This window comes from Chrysochloris asiatica, unplaced genomic scaffold (assembly GCF_000296735.1).
Source record: "Chrysochloris asiatica unplaced genomic scaffold, ChrAsi1.0 scaffold00446, whole genome shotgun sequence".
NCBI lineage: Eukaryota > Metazoa > Chordata > Mammalia > Afrosoricida > Chrysochloridae > Chrysochloris > Chrysochloris asiatica.
Genome location: NW_006408964.1, coordinates 386,180 through 401,648, shown reverse-complemented (window position 1 = coordinate 401,648; position 15,469 = coordinate 386,180). Strand labels below are relative to the sequence as shown.

The 15,469-nt window shown below is 50.0% G+C and overlaps 1 protein-coding gene across 1 annotated transcript in view; it reads right to left on the bottom strand.

Moving 5' to 3' along the window:
- Nucleotides 1-1,636: 1,636 nt before the first annotated feature.
- Nucleotides 1,637-15,469, bottom strand: part of MXRA5 (matrix-remodelling associated 5) — a 41,457-nt gene continuing 27,624 nt past the window's right edge. The window contains exons 8-10 of the mRNA XM_006877238.1: nt 8,775-13,724; nt 6,354-7,254; nt 1,637-3,545 (exon numbers count right to left, since the gene is read on the bottom strand). Coding sequence (XP_006877300.1) covers nt 1,637-3,545; nt 6,354-7,254; nt 8,775-13,724 — 7,760 coding nt within the window. The remainder of the gene's footprint in view (nt 3,546-6,353; nt 7,255-8,774; nt 13,725-15,469) is intronic.

The following is a 15,469-nucleotide window of genomic DNA, read 5'->3' as shown; positions in this document are numbered from 1 at the left end:
GTTTTACGACTCAATGAAACCGTGAATTTAAAATCACATGTGGGCATGAAATGAAACCGTGTATTAAAAATCACGCGTGGGCAAACAAAGAGTGCAGAGGTGCCACGCCACGTTTGCAGAAAGTGCTGGATCGGGGACGGTTTTGTTGTATATATTTTCCCCACATTATTTTCTTTTTTAAAACAGCAATCTTTGGGAGGTGGTGAGGGGTCGTTTTTCCATAGGGAACACTGAGTTTATTTTGAGTGATGGTCAAATAATTTGAAAAACAAACAACCCCCCTGGACTCATAGTGAGTCTGTAGGAAAAAGCCGAGCTGGCCTGCAGTTTTTTCAACGCTGTCATCTTTAAAGAAGCACATTGTTCCACCTTTTTCCCCTCAGAGAAGCTGGTGGCTTTGAACCGCCAACCTTGAGGTTAGCAGCCCCAATACCTAACCCCAAAACACAAAACCAATCCGAACCTACAGCCACCGAGTCAATTCTGACTCATAGCGACCCTGTGGCGGGTTTCCAAGGCTGTAAATCATTACGAGAACAGAAAACCTCATCTTTCTCCCACAGAGCTGCTGGTGGCTTCGAACTGCCGACCTTGTGGTGAGCAGACCAGTGTGATTTCCCTACAGAGCCATCAGAGTAGTCTCTTTCAACATATATATTAAAACTAAGGTTGGTAAGGATTGCACACCACGCAGAACATCAGTAATGAAAGCCACCGAGTTCTGTAACTAAGTGCCACTGGTTTAAGTGCCATCGGTTAAGTGCCATCAAGTTGGTTCCAACTCACAGTGACTCTGTGTAGGGTTTTCTAGGAACGACTGGTAGGTTTGAACAGCCGACTTTGTGGTGAGCAGTCATGTGCTGATCCTACACCAGGACACTGAGTTCTACAGTGCAAGTTGTGTAAGGCAGACACACCTGTCAGAGAAGGAAAACGCACCTGTAAAACGGACCATCGGAAAGTGGTGGTCGAACCCTGTCAGAGGTGGAAAACTTGTCACTGAAACAACACAGTGGTCCCTCCGAGGGCCTGCTCTCCTGGATTTTGCTGTGGGAATGGTCGGGTGGGTGAATGGTTCTTGTTGCGTGCATTTCCCCACGGTAAAAGTTGTTTGCCAAAGAGAAAAAACAAAGAATCCATAGCTCTGGTTGTCACACTGTTTGGTCCATGGGAGACTGAAAGGAGGCACTGAAGCACTGGGATTCGTTCTGGGGTGTCTGAGCACGGAAAGAGAAGTGGGCAGCGAGGCGTGGGCCGGGAGGTATGGCTGGAGTACGAAAGCAAAGCATTTCTAATCTGGGTTGTTTGTGTGTAATGAGAGTGTGTCCGATTTGTCCTCCTGGAGTGTTGAAGTCGGCAGAGTCAGAGAAGCAGACTCCATGGCGGTTGGAATTTTGGGGTGGGGGTCTTGGGAGGATGCCAGCTGAAAAGGCAGGACATCCGATACACAATAAACAAAGCCCCCAAGGAGGCTGGCTCCCGTTCCCTGTTCCCTCCGTCTGAGTTACTTCCTATTCACTGTGACCCGAGGTCATCCTCTACTTGACAGCCACTGGGGGACCACCAGGCACCGTGAAATCTTTTTTGAGCTCTCTTTTCTCCCTTTGCAAACAGCGGGACGCTTTGTTCGGGTCCCTCAGTAGATGTGGATGTAAGTGGTCTTGGAGTCCCTACCCAAGACATTCTCAGCCACACACTTGTAGAAGCCAGAATCTCGTGCAGAAACATGCTGGATGGTCAAGGAACCGTGGGGCTGGAGGTACTTGTTCCCAAAGATTCGAGCCTGCGCTCCAGCAGCCAGATGGGACTTGTCCGGCAGTTCCCACGTGATCTGGGCTTTGGGCACTCCCATGGCCAAGCAGTTCATCTTGACGCTGCTCCCAGGTCGAGTGTAGATGACCGGCGTGGCTTCGCTGGTGATGCGAGGTGGGTAGGCGATGATAATGACAGGAATGCTCGTGAAGGACGAGCCATCCTCAGTGTCCACCTTGCATGTGTAAGTCCCCCTCTCGAACACCGAGGCCTCGTGCACCGTGAGCGTGCCGTTTTCCAGGAGTGTGAAGCGCCCCACCTCTTGGGGGATGTTCAGAAGCATACCGTTGGGGAGAGTCCAGGAGAATCGAGCGGGGCGGCCAGCCGGGATGGGGCAGGACAGATGTAAGGTTTCTCCGTTGATGATGCTCACTACGCCGTGCTGCTGACTGCTGGCCGTGGGCTTGAGGCCCACCCTGAGGGACACCAGCCTCTCCGAGTAGCCGGCAGGGTTCCTAGCTATGCAGCGGTAGGCACCGGCGTCCGCTGAGGCCAGCCCACTGATGTGCAACCTGCCGTCGCTCTTGTGGTAAAATCGCTGCAGCTGCCTGCCGCTTTGGACCTCCGTTCCATTGGGGAGAACCCACAGCAACGTGGGTGCCGGGGTCCCCGCGGCTGAGCAGTTGAGGCTGATGGTGTGTCCGGCGATGGCGGTGATCTTTTCGCTCACTGGGTCATGGAAGATGGGCTTCACAACATGGTCCAAGACTGTCAGCTGGACAACGAGACGGGCCTCCCCGCCTTCGTTGCGGGCAATACACACAAACTGCACCGAGTCACTGCGTCGTATGCTGCGGATGTCCAGCGTGCCATTACGGTGGACTGAGATCCTGTTCCCGTAGTAGGGAGCAGGCAGGACCACGCCCTCAGGAAAAGCCCACAATGCCCTGGGAACAGGGATGCCCTGTGCTCTGCAGTCAACAAGCTTCCGGCTCCCTTCAACAGCAATCTCCCGCACGGTGGTGACGGCGTTGGAGTTCCCGTTGATCCTGGGCGGCTGGACCTGCACCTGGATGCCAACGACTTTCCTGTCCTCCCCGGCACTGTTCCGGACCACGCAGGTGTAGTTGCCGCTGTCGGATCGCTGCGCCTTGCGGATGAGGAGTGTACCATCTTGGTAGACTTGGTACTTGTCCGAGGAGGCAGGGATCTCCCTGTTGGTGGGAGACAGCCAGTTCACCCTCGGCGTGGGTTCCCCCTTGGACTCGCACGTCACGGTGACCACATCCCCATAGGGGACCTGGACCACGGAGTACGTCTTGTTTCGGATGGCCGCAGGCTCGGCCACCACTTTCACATGGACCGTCATTGCGTCCTTACCCATCTGGTTCTCCGCAAAGCAGGTATAATCTCCCTCTTCCTTCTTCCCCACTTCGTTGAAGTAGAGCGTGCCATTGTTGAAGACGACATAACGTTTCGTCCGTCCCCCGCTGTCATCTGATTGCATGAAGGGGTTGACCACACTCCCGTCGGGGAGACTCCAAGAAATCTCAGGGTTGGGGAGCCCCGTGGCCACGCAGTCCACTTTCAGATTGTCCCCATGCACGACCATGTGGTCCTGGTCTTCCTTGTACTCGATCTTAGCTGGCTTCATGACCACATTCACTTTGAACCCTACGTAGTCCTCACCGATCTTGTTCCTGGTGACGCACAAGTAGTCCCCTGCATCTTTCTCAGTGACAGATTTCACCACCAGGGTCCCGTTGGCAAACACCATGATTCTGGGGTCATAGCTGATAGAGACAGAAAGAAAAAAACAAGACTACACTGTAAGTCCTTCAAAGACATTCCCTGGCTTCTGGTCCCAGGAACATGGTGTGTTGAGAAATACCGGCACACATGGATGCAACTGCAGACTGTCAGAAGGGTTTGGGCATGTTACAAGGAGTTGCATCCAAGAGCTAAAATGATTTACTGTCCAAAACTCCCGGGCATTTAGTTCAGGGTTTGGAATAAAATCAAAGATTGTAGCCCTGTCAACACAAGGGTGTGTGTGTGTGTGTGTGTGCTCAAGTGCTTTGACACTCAGTGTTGAGAATGGTTTACACTTGGCTGCAACTGTTTGTGGTTTCAGCCCACCTGGGAGTCCCTCAGAAGAAAGGCCTGGTGATCCCTTGGCAACAAAACCCAACCAACTTGAAAACTCCACAGAGAATCTAAGTTTTACTCTGACCCACACAGGTCCACACGAGGCAGAATAATTGGATAACAAAGAGTGGGGTTTTGTTGTTCTTGCTGTTTTTGGTGGTGATTGAGCTAACGAGAATGCACCCAGAGTTCTAGTTCTGCACTGATAAGTACTAGACTGCACGGTGGCAGTTCAAACTTACCAGCAGCTCCTCGGAAACCCTATACAGACAGGGTTGATATGACTTAGAACCATCTCAGAGGTACTTAACATCAGTCAAGTGTGTGGAAAGTATTTTAGTGTTAGACTAGAACCATGCCCCACAGGGTTTTCAATGGATGGCTTTTTAAACTTAGAATGCCAGGACTTTGTTCCAAGGTGCCTCTGGCTGCAATTGAATCTCCAAGCGTTTGGTTAGCACCCAAAGACACACTCACCACTTGCCCATCCAGGAGAAAGCATGACGTTATTGTCCAAGCCCAGGGGTTCAATGAGAATATTGGATTGTTCAGAATCCAAATGTGACAGATTGGCTGGTGGTGGTTGGCGGTTGTGTGTCGTGGAGTCAGTTCTGACTCACAACAATGCTATACAATAAAGTTTCTGAGGAGAAAGTCTAATCTTTCTCCCGAAGATTCAAACTGCTGACTCTGAGGTTAGCAGCCCAGCTTGTAACTCACGATGCTACCAGGACAATTTTCCTGCCACCAAAGAATCTATGACTGAAACTAACCGATGAGGACCAGCTACGAGCTCAATGCTGGACTTCTATCCCTCCACCAGAAACAACAGAAAAATGAACCAAATGTAGGAAAATATTTGTACTTTGAGACTGGTGGGTGTCCAACACGTTGAACTTCATGATGTCACCAAACTGTAAATGCAAAGTGTGTTTGGATGGAATATGTTTTGTTATATGTATATACTTTTGTTCTTAGGTGTTGTCGAGTCGCTTCCGACTCACAGTGACCCAATGCACAACAGAACAAAACACTGCCCGGTCCTGGGCCATTACTGTGACAATCATTGTCACATTTGAACCTATTCTGTTATCATCGTACCAATTCAGCTTGTTGGGGGGGTTCTCTGTCTTTTTCTCTGTCCCTCCACTTCACCAAACATGACATCCTTTTCCAAAGACTGGTCCCTTCTGATAATACATATGAAGTAATGAGAGATGAAGTCTAGTCATCATAGTTTCCAAGGAGCACCCTGGTTGTACTTCTTCCAACACAGATTTGTTTGTTATACTGGCAACCCTTGGTACTTTCAATAGACTTAGCACATTAAGAAAAAAAAAAGGCCCTTTATGCCAGGCCCCTCTGAGTTAACAGTTATGAAAGATTTTTAGTCTAAGGGACAATGTGGGAAGGAAGACGGGAGACTGTAAGGATCATTGCAATGTGTCGATAAACATGGTGGGGTTCTGAGCAATGTGGAACTAACATTGTAAAGCTGGGGGAGGTTCGGAGTTTCAAAGTGCCCAGATCAAAAATCTCAATTTACATGCCAATTAGGCCCTGGGCTTGTAAGTGAAAGGTGAGCAGTTCAAGCCCATCAGCTGCTGCATGGGAGAAACATATAGCTGTCTGTTTCCATAAAAATTTATCGTCTCAGAGATTCTATGAAGGGCCGTCTGTGTTAGGATTGATTTAGTGGCAGTGGGTTTTGGGGTCTATTTGGGTATATTTCAGGGTATTCTAATCAGGATTCCTGGTGGCAAACCCTGGACTGCTAACCTGAAGGTCAGTAGTTCAAACCCACCAGCTGCTCTGAGTCAGAAAGATGAGGCTGTCTGCTTCTGTAAAGATTTACAGTCTCTGAAACTCTTATATATATAGGGTCGCTATGAGTCAGTGCACCTGACCCAAGCCATGGTATTTTTAGTAACCCTATAGGGATGTGAAAGCTGGACAGTGAATAAGGAAGACCGTGAAAGAACTGATGCTTTTGAGTTAATGGTGTTGGAGAAGACTATTGAAAGTGCCATGGGCTGCTAAAAGGACCAACATATATGTGTTGGAAGACATGCAGCCAGCGAGCTCCTTGTAAGCCTGGATGGCCAAACTTTCTCTCTCCTACTTCAGACATATTATCAGGAGAGGTCAGTCCCTGGAGAAAGACACCATGTTTGGTAAAGTGGAGAGTCTGAGAAAAAGAGGAAGACCCCAACAAGATGGATTGGCACAATGGCAGCAGTAATGGGCTCAAGTGTAGCAATGATTGTGATGTTGTTGCAGGACAGGGTAGTGTTTCGTTCTATTGTATATAGGGTCACTAGGTGTCTGTACAGGCTCCATGGCACGTAACAACAGCAACATATAACACAAGCCAGTTAGAGCCACCTAGAAAGGCCCCCAATGCTTGCTCCCATACCCCAACCTCCAGGAACGCGGGAGTCCGGTGTTCCTACCTGAAGAGCGTATCCACCATTCGCTGGGAGGGCAACCTCCACTGCGTGCGCGGCCTAGGATCTCCGGATGCGCTGCAGTCCAGGCGGAGGGTGCTGCCGTAGCGCACATCACTCCTGCGCGGGGACGTGCTGGTGATGCGCGCGTTGGCCGCTGCGCGCTGCACGGTGAGCTGCACCGTCCTGCGCGCAGAGCCCACGAGGTTGGTAGCCACACATTCGTAGCGGCCGCTGTCCTTGGGTGCGAGGTGGCGGATGTAGAGAGTGCCATTGGGGAAGACGAAGAGGTTCCCACGCACAAACTGCGAAGGGCGCACCTGCGTTCCGTCGTCCAGAACCCAGCGCACACTGGCCAGGGGCGCGGCCTTGGCGGTGCAGTGGATATGAATGCTGAGCCCGGGGGGCAGCGAGATGCTCTCCTGTTTCTCTTGCTGGATGGCTGGGGGCAGGGCCGCCACGTGCAGGCGGATGGCGAGGCTGTCTGCGCCTGCGGCATTGCTGGCCACGCACTTGTACACGCCCATGTCCGCAAAGGATGCGTCCTTGATGGATAGCGTGCGGTTCTCGTGTAGTGTGACTCGGCCCTCCGCGGGGGACACGGTGTGCCACACCCGCCGGTCGGGGAAGATCCAGGAAATTTGGGGTGCAGGGGTGCCCTTAGCCAGGCATTCCATGGCAATGGTGTCCCCCAGGTAGACAGTGACATCCTGGTAGTGCGAGGCTAGGAACTGAGGTTGATGTGTCTTTACCGCCACCACCACCCGCATAGTGTCCGCCCCGTGAAGATTCGTGGCGGTGCACAAGTACTGTCCGTGGTCCTGTACTTGCACTTTGCGAATAACCAGTGTGCCGTTTTTCAGAACCTGGAATCTTTCTGTGCGAGTATTGGGCGTCATCAGGGCCCCTGGGGGTGAGAAATGAGTGCCATCAGGTTCCACACTCAGAAGTGCTTTTGAGAATTATCAAAGTGGCGCTGTGAGTTAATGTGCTGGACTGCAAGGTCGGTTTGAACCGCAAGGTTGATGGTTCAAGCTCACCAGCCGCTCCTTGGAAATCCTATACAAGGTCGCTGTGAGTTGGAACTGACTGGACAGCACTTAATGACCACAACAGCATGGCTAACTGCTGTGGCATGGTAGGATTAGCACTGAACAGCTCACCGAAAGGACAACGGTTCAAACCCACCTGCCACTCCTCGGAAACCCTATACAGACAGAGTCGCTATGAGTTGGAACCGATTCCAAAACACTTAACAACATCACTGTCTGGTTAGACTCCTGATATAGTACTATAGGATCAGCACTGGGCTGTGAGCCACGAGGTGGGCAGTTAAAACCCACAAGCTGCTCCTCGGAAACCATATAAAGGGTTACTATGAGCCAGAACTGATTTGATAGCACTTACCAAACAAAATATCTATATCTGGAGTCCTAGTATGGTGCTGTAAGGTAAGCACTCAACCACACGGTTGGTTTGAACTGCAAGGTCAGTGGTTTAAACTTACCAGCTGCTCCTTGGAAACCCTATACAGGGTTGCTATGAGTCAGAACTGACTCCATGCCACTTAACAACATCACTGTCTGGTTGGACTCATGGTGTGGTGCTGTAAGATCAACACTGAACTGTGAAACACAAGGTGGGCAGTTCAAATCCACCAGCTGCTCCTCGGAAACCCTATATAGGGTCATAGGGTCACTGTAAGTTGGACTTCACTAGATGGCACTTAACAACAACAACAACTACTTGGTTAAGGAGTGTCCTTGAGGAGAATCCCAATGCACTCAGCTGCTGACCAAAACATTGGCAGTTCCAGCCCACCCAGCGACTCTGAAGGAAAAAGACCTACTGTACAGATGACAGTGAAAGACCTCCGAGGGACAACTCTACTCTGTCACATGGGGTTGGTAAGAGTAGGAAGAAACGCCTGAAAATCTATTTCTGAAAATCAGTCCATGCAAACCCTGCACCCCATGACAGGAATGCCCCATTCCCATTGTACACGGGGCCGGCGTGAGTCAGGGCCCACTCAACAGCCTGGAACACCACCAACAACAGCGGAAGAGCAAGGAGAAGTAATAGACTCTCCTTTTCCACTCCATTACTACTCTCCTCGGAGGATGAAAGTTTTTGTATTGCGCCAGACTGTCAGAGGGCAGGAAGTTGCTTTATGGACTATTCCAAGCTCAAGCTGATCCCTTATCCAAAGTACCTCTCCCTCGATCCCCTTAAACCCCACATCTCATTTGAACTTCCTATTCTATTTCCCTGGAAGAAAATGTTCTTGAATTCAAGTTCTCAGACATTTTCTCCAAACCCATCAACTCATCTTTCTCCACAGCTTTGTGATCCTACCGGGCTTTGCAGATTCCCACCCCCTACTCCCACACGACCCCTGGTTAAACTGCAGATGTGGAAATACCCTACCTGTGGAAACCTTCGTCCAGGTAATGTAAGGCATGGGTTTCCCTGTTGCCTCGCATGGAAACACAGCGTCGCTCTCTGCAGTGACAAACACGGTGGGCGGTGATTTGGTGCTAATTTGGGGCTTCTCCCCAAGCGTCCAGAATTTGGATGCTGGTGGTCCTCCAACAGAGAAGATTCTCGAGCTGCTTTGATGGAAGTTTCTGAAAGGATGGCTAGGGGACGTGGTGAAAGGGATGGAGCTCTGGGTAGAATGCAGCCGGGAAATGGGGTGGATGTTAGTTGAGGGTATCAGGGTGGCCCTGGGAGGGTGGGATAGCGGAGGTGCGGGAGGACCAAAATCCACATGCATGACGCTTTGGGAGAAGATTCTGTTAAAGGAACCTGGGATGACTTTTCTGTCTCTTGTCACCGGGGCTGCAGTGGTTCCCAACTGTGGGAACACAAAGGTCTTGTTGAAGAAGAATGGGAACCTGCTATTAGAATGAGGGGGATATCTTGGACTCGGTGGCTTTCCCATAGGGCTTCTTTGATCGGGGATGTTGTTGTTTCCAAATACTTTGGGGATCGCATTGAATTGGTTGGTTCTGTGATCGCCAAACTCCCCGAGAATGCCGGGTCTGGGTCTCTGTAGTAGGATAGGAGCTGTCGTTGTTGGTAACTTTGGAGTCACAAACGACTTACTCTCTGGAACAACCTTCCACGGGTGCACTGCTATTTCTGGTTGGTTGGTCATGTGACGAGATGGTTGTGTTGTTACTAAGTACTTAAAGGGCCTCTGAGTGACCACTCGTGGTGTCCTCGTGGTTTCTACTCGTGGTGTCCTTGTGGTTTCTCGCGGTGGTATGGGTTTAGTAGGAAGGATAACTCGTTGGTGAGATGTCTGTCCTCTTCCATCATGGTGGTGGCTCTCTGGACCTCGGGGTACAGTGTTTGGGATCTCACCATCAAAAACCTCTTTGACCAGCTCATGCTTTGGAGATACGTTCACAACATCCTCTTTGGAAGAAGGAGTGGACGCTTCATTCGCTTTCAATATATACCAGCTTCCTTCATTGCTCAACGGGGCTGCTTTTGTTTCAGAGACACCCACATAATTCAACAAAATATTGTCTCTGGACTCGGTTGGTATGTGAGATGAACTTAGAAGAAGAGGTGCAGATGTAGTGGGGGTTTGTACCAAAGACCCCATTGTAGTGGGTGGGGATGGGGAATCTGGTTCCTCTGTTGGGTTTGGTGTAGGGGTGTGATCCTGTGGTCTCATTTCCTCATGGATCGTCATTGGGGTGCGTTTTTCCTGGTGCTGACCATGAGTGGTTGTCATTACTTGGCTTGAGAATGACTTTTGTCTTGTGCTTGATGGTGTAGTGGAAGCAGCAACATCACCCCGTTGAGACTGTGTAGACACCGACACCGATGGTGAAAATCCATTAGGAAGATGTGGCTTTTCTAACTCTTCCCAAAGGGGTGGGTCTGTATGGATTTCTCCACCCCCACTAACAGATCTGCTTGTGTCCACACTCCAAGGCTGGGTTGTCCCGGAAGAAGTCCAGCTTGGAGTTCCCGGAAACCTTAGCGGGTACGATTGTCGCATCAATCCTTCTACAGTGGAGACCACAGAGCTCAAAGTAGACACGCTGTCAGTTGCTAACTCAGTGAACACTGGAGTGCCAACGTTTACACCATTGATGTTTGTGACGCTAAAATCCATCTTCCTTTCCTCCCCGCCAGATGTGGGGTTAAATGTGACTGCAATTGTTCCTTGGACTTCTTTACTGAGAGGCAGATGTAGTTTGGGGGTCCCTGTCATGTCATCTTCTGCTCTGCTTGTCTCATGTGTGTCCTCCCCAGGTTTCAGAGGAACCATTGCAGATAAAGGTAGTGTTTCAGGACTGGGAGTAATTATGTCTATATGTTTGTTGTCTGGGGAAGAGCTGGTCTTGGCTTCCGAGTCTTTCCAGCTCACAGTAAATGACACGTGCCGATGTTTGTTTTGTTTCTTTGCCTGTTTTCTTCGGGACGTTCCCTTGGTCACTCGCTCTACTGGTGGCCCCATTCCCAACTGTTTGGGGATGCCAACCGTACCCTCAACCGTGGGTGTCAAGACAAGTGGATCCTCCACTTTGCGCAGACCCTTCATTGTGGACTCTCCAGCGGGTGTCGTAGAAAAAGTCTCTGGTGGGGCAGACGTTGGCAGCGGCAGTGTTTGCTTATGCCGGTGTCGGAATCTCTGGAGCCGTAACCTTCTCCTCCCATTGGACTTCCTTCGGAGAGGGGGAGTGGTCAGTGTGGTTGCTGCTGTGGTCATTGGTTTTGGCATCGTCGGAGACACAGTAAGAGTGTCCCTGTCAAATAGCGCATTGAGTGTGGTTTCTCCAGGTTGCTTAAATGTAACGATGCTGTGTGTTTCTCCCAGTTCCTCACTCCTAGGGTATCCAGAGTCTGTGGGCTCTACTTCCAAAATGTTCCCTTCCCTTGTTGTCTGAGAGCTCTCCACCACGTCTTGCTTTATGACTGAGTTGCCTTGATTGCCTGAGTCCCCTGTCGTAGGCTGGGTGTTGTCTGTGTGCCCTTGTGGACGAGTCTGTGTGGGAACATCTGGTTCCCAGAAGGACTCAGACACCCTGGGGTCCACAGTCCACCAGGAGGAAGTTGGAGTGGAGCGTGTGGAGGTCAGATCTCCCATCTGAACCTCAACTACTTGAGAGTTGGTCTCAGAATCTGGGTCAAGATATGCTTGGGTTTCAGACTCTGCTAAAGAGATGGACTCCAAGGGCACTTCATCCACGTTGGATGTGGGCAGGGGCACAGATGCCATGCTCGGTGCTGTGAACCAACCCTCTGTGGACACCTCTTCATAAGTGGGCTCCTCATAGAATACCTCCAGGGTCTGCAGCAGGGAAGATGATTCATAAGGCAAAGACATTTGGGTAGGGGCTGAAGAACCAGCTTGTGTACTAAACATATCCTTTATCTTCTCAGATACCTCCTGATGGAGAACGTCTCCCAGTTGTACGCTTGCTTCTTTGGGTTCAGCAGAAATGGCTCCATGGTGGTTTGGTTCTAGCGCCATCTTGGTTGGGGAAATGCTATTGGAAACGTGTTCTCTCTCACTGAATGTGGTCATATCTGCTGAGGAATCCTCTACGGTGCTGGTGGTCTGCTCCAGAGATACTGAGGGTGGAGGAACAGCAGGAGCAAGAGGGGCTACCTCTCCATGCACCGACGGGGTGGCTGTGCTCTGTACAACCTGGGGAACAGTTGTACCTTTGAGGACATTCCTCCCCCGGACTCTGGCTAAGATATCTGCCCAGCGCTCGGGATTAATCTGCTTGTTTGACATATTGACCCTCCGCCTGGACTCAAAAGCTCGCCGGCCTTCTGCAACATTCGTCTCTGGTTCCTTCTCTTGCTTCTTCCAGAGTTTCAGTTTTCGTCGGCCTTTCTTGGTCTTTTGGTTTCCAACGCTGGCATCACCATCTTGGGTTTTGATAAACACCTCTTGGTCCATCGGGTGTAGAACCTGCCTTGGAATCTTGTCTTCGCCCCCGACGCCTGAGCCCCCTTCGTCTTCGATGACATCTCTTATTCTGGGCAGACTCTTTCCTCCCGGACGTCTTCCTCTCTTGGAGGTCCTGCTGGGGCCTTTCTTATTCACGACGACCTCCACAGTGAAGTGATCTGTCCCTTGTAAGTTGACAGCCACGCATCTGTAGTAACCCCCATCGCTGGCTTGGACCTTTGGGATGGAGAGTGTTCCGTTGTCCAGTACGTATGCGTGAGATGTGTTAGCCAGATGATTCGTGATCCTTTTGCTTGGGAGAACCCAGCTCAGCTGGGCTTCTGGAATGGCTTCTGCATTGCAAGGCAACGTCACTGGCTCTCCAGGGCTCTTAGTGATGGTCAGTGTGTGTTCATCCGAGGGCCGAGTGACCGGTACCTGTACAGAGACCCTGTACATCACCCGATCCTCTTCATCTCTCACCTGAGCAATGCACTGGTACAAACCCGAGTCGGAGTACTCCGCTGACCTGACCTTCAGATGGCCACCACTGAGGATGGAGAACTTGCTCTCCAAGTCTTCTGTAGGGGCTCTGACGACAGAGCCGTCCGGCAACACCCAGGAGATGGAGGGGCTCTCGGAAGCCCGCACAGGGCAACTCAACTGAAAGGACCCTCCCTCCAGGACCGTGTGAGCTCTCTGCAGGGCTTTACCCGGCTCCATCATCAGCCAGCTCCTGCTCTGCGCCCACCTCACTGCCTTGCTGGACACCGTTTGCATAAACCGAGCATAGTACGAGAGCAGCACCTGCTTGGCGGTGCTCTGGCGCCGGTTCAGTTGGATGTCCACCGACGGCTGCAGGACCCATGCTGGCTCCGCGAGGATGCAGGCTTTGACACCTGTATAGTATAGGGCATCTTCATCAGCATCCTGCCTGTACTCGAAGCCATCTCTGCCGTCTTCACTGAACTTGCGTTCCTGCTGAAGCTTCAGCGGGACCTCGCTGTAATACGCAATCAGTTTCCACAGCTTCTCATAGTTCTCCCTGGTCATGGGGCACTCAAAATCCAAAGCAACGGTGGCATTGACCTCGATCTCAAAGGGATCTGTCTGGTTCAAGAGGATCTGGTACACGTCTGTGGGTTTCTTGATGCTGCAGGCCAAGTTTACTGTGTTTCCGTGCTCATCCGTCATGTTCAGAGAGATGTTCCATGTGGGGAGATGCATGTTCTCCAGCGAGAGCGGACCCTCGCTGCCATCCTCGTCTGGTTCCTGTTCCTCATTGCTGCTCCCACTCCGGTTCTGCCTCAGGGGAGAGTCAATGAGTGGCTTCGCACAAACAATGTCCTTGAGCTTGTGAATCTCCTGTTTCTGCAGCTTCTGGGGACTGGAGCACATGGCACACAGCTGGCCACCTTCGTAGGACTTGTCCTTTTTACACTTTAGGATCCCTAAAATGACAAAGACAGAGTGGGGTGGTTCATTTTAATGGATCAACTTGGGAAGCCTGTGATGCTCAGGGGTCTGGTCAAAGCCTAGAATAACTGCTGTTCTGTAATGACATGTAATGTAATCACTTACTATCATGCAATGTGAAGTAACCACCTTCTACAATGTAATGTAACGTGAGTACTCCTCATTAACACAATGCAACACCGTCACTTTCTACAATGTAATTCAGTGCAGCCACTTTCCATAAATGAATGTCTTGTAACCAGTTTGCATAATGCACTGTAATGAGATGCGATCTAATGCAAAGTAATGTAACTTAATGCAACACAATGTAATCGCTTTCTATAATGTAACATAATGTAATACAATGGATTCACTTTCTACCATGTAATGTACGCAAATACTTTCTGTAACATGATGCAGTGCAATACAATGTAATCACTTTCTAGCATGTAATTAACACAAATACTTTCTGTAATGTAACACAATGCATTACAATGTAATCATTTTCTAGAATGTTTAACATAATACAATACAATGTAATCACTTTCTAGCATGTAATTAACACAAATATTTTCTGTAACATAATGCAACATAGTACAATGTAATCACATTCTACCATGTAATGTGGTGGTGGTGGTTATGGGCCATGGAGTTGGTTCCCACTCATAGTGACCCTGTATAGGGTTTCTGAGGCTGTAAAGCCTCATCTTTCTCCTGCGGAACTGCTGGTAGTTTCAAACTTCTGACCGTGAGACTAACAGTCCAAATTGTAACCATACAATACCAGAACTCCTTACAATGTAATGTAATGCAATACAATGTAATCACTCTCTACCATGTGATGTGATGCAAATACTTTCTGTAACATAATGCAATGCCACCGTTTTCTCCAATGTAACAAAATGCAGTCACTTCCCACAACTTAATGTCATGTGATCACTTTGCATAGCATAATGTGATGTCGTCTGATGCATGCAATCTAATGCAATCACCTGACCCAGCTCCAGCCTTGCTGGACACCATTACATTGTTGCGCACAGGGTCACTATGAGTAGGACCGACTCAATGGCACATAACAACAATAACCTCTATACCTGTGAATAAAAGGAGTCCTAGGGAGTCCTGGTGTGGCGCTGTGGGTTAATGCACCAGACTGCAAAGCTGTTTGAACTGCAAGGTCGGTGGTTCAAGCTCACCAGCTGCTCCTTGGAAACTTTATACAGGGTCGCTATGGGTTGGAATCGTCTCGACGGCACTTAGCAACAGCAACAGGGATTAAAGCACTTGGATGCTAACCAAAAGGTCAGCCATTCAAAACCACCAGTTCGTCCAAAGGAGAAAGGTGTGGCAGTCAGCTTCCGTAAAGGTTGTTTTAGCTGCTAGGGACCTTGGAGTCAGCTCGGACACATAGTCATCCCATGCACCACAGACCCAAACATCCTCACAATTGTTACGCTTGGACCATTATTGCGGCCACTGTGCCAATCCACCTCATTGAGATTCTTCCACCTTTTCACTAACCCTGTACCTTACACACACCCCACACCCACGCTGTCAAATCAATTCTAACTCATGGGGAATGTATAAGGGAGAGTGGAAGTACCCCATAGGGTTTCTGAGGCTGTAATTCTTTTTTTTTTTTTTATGTTTTATTGTGAATTATGTGACAGTTTACATGGGAGAACATTAGGTTTACATTCATCCTATCGTATATCATTTCATTGCCATGGTTACAATCCCC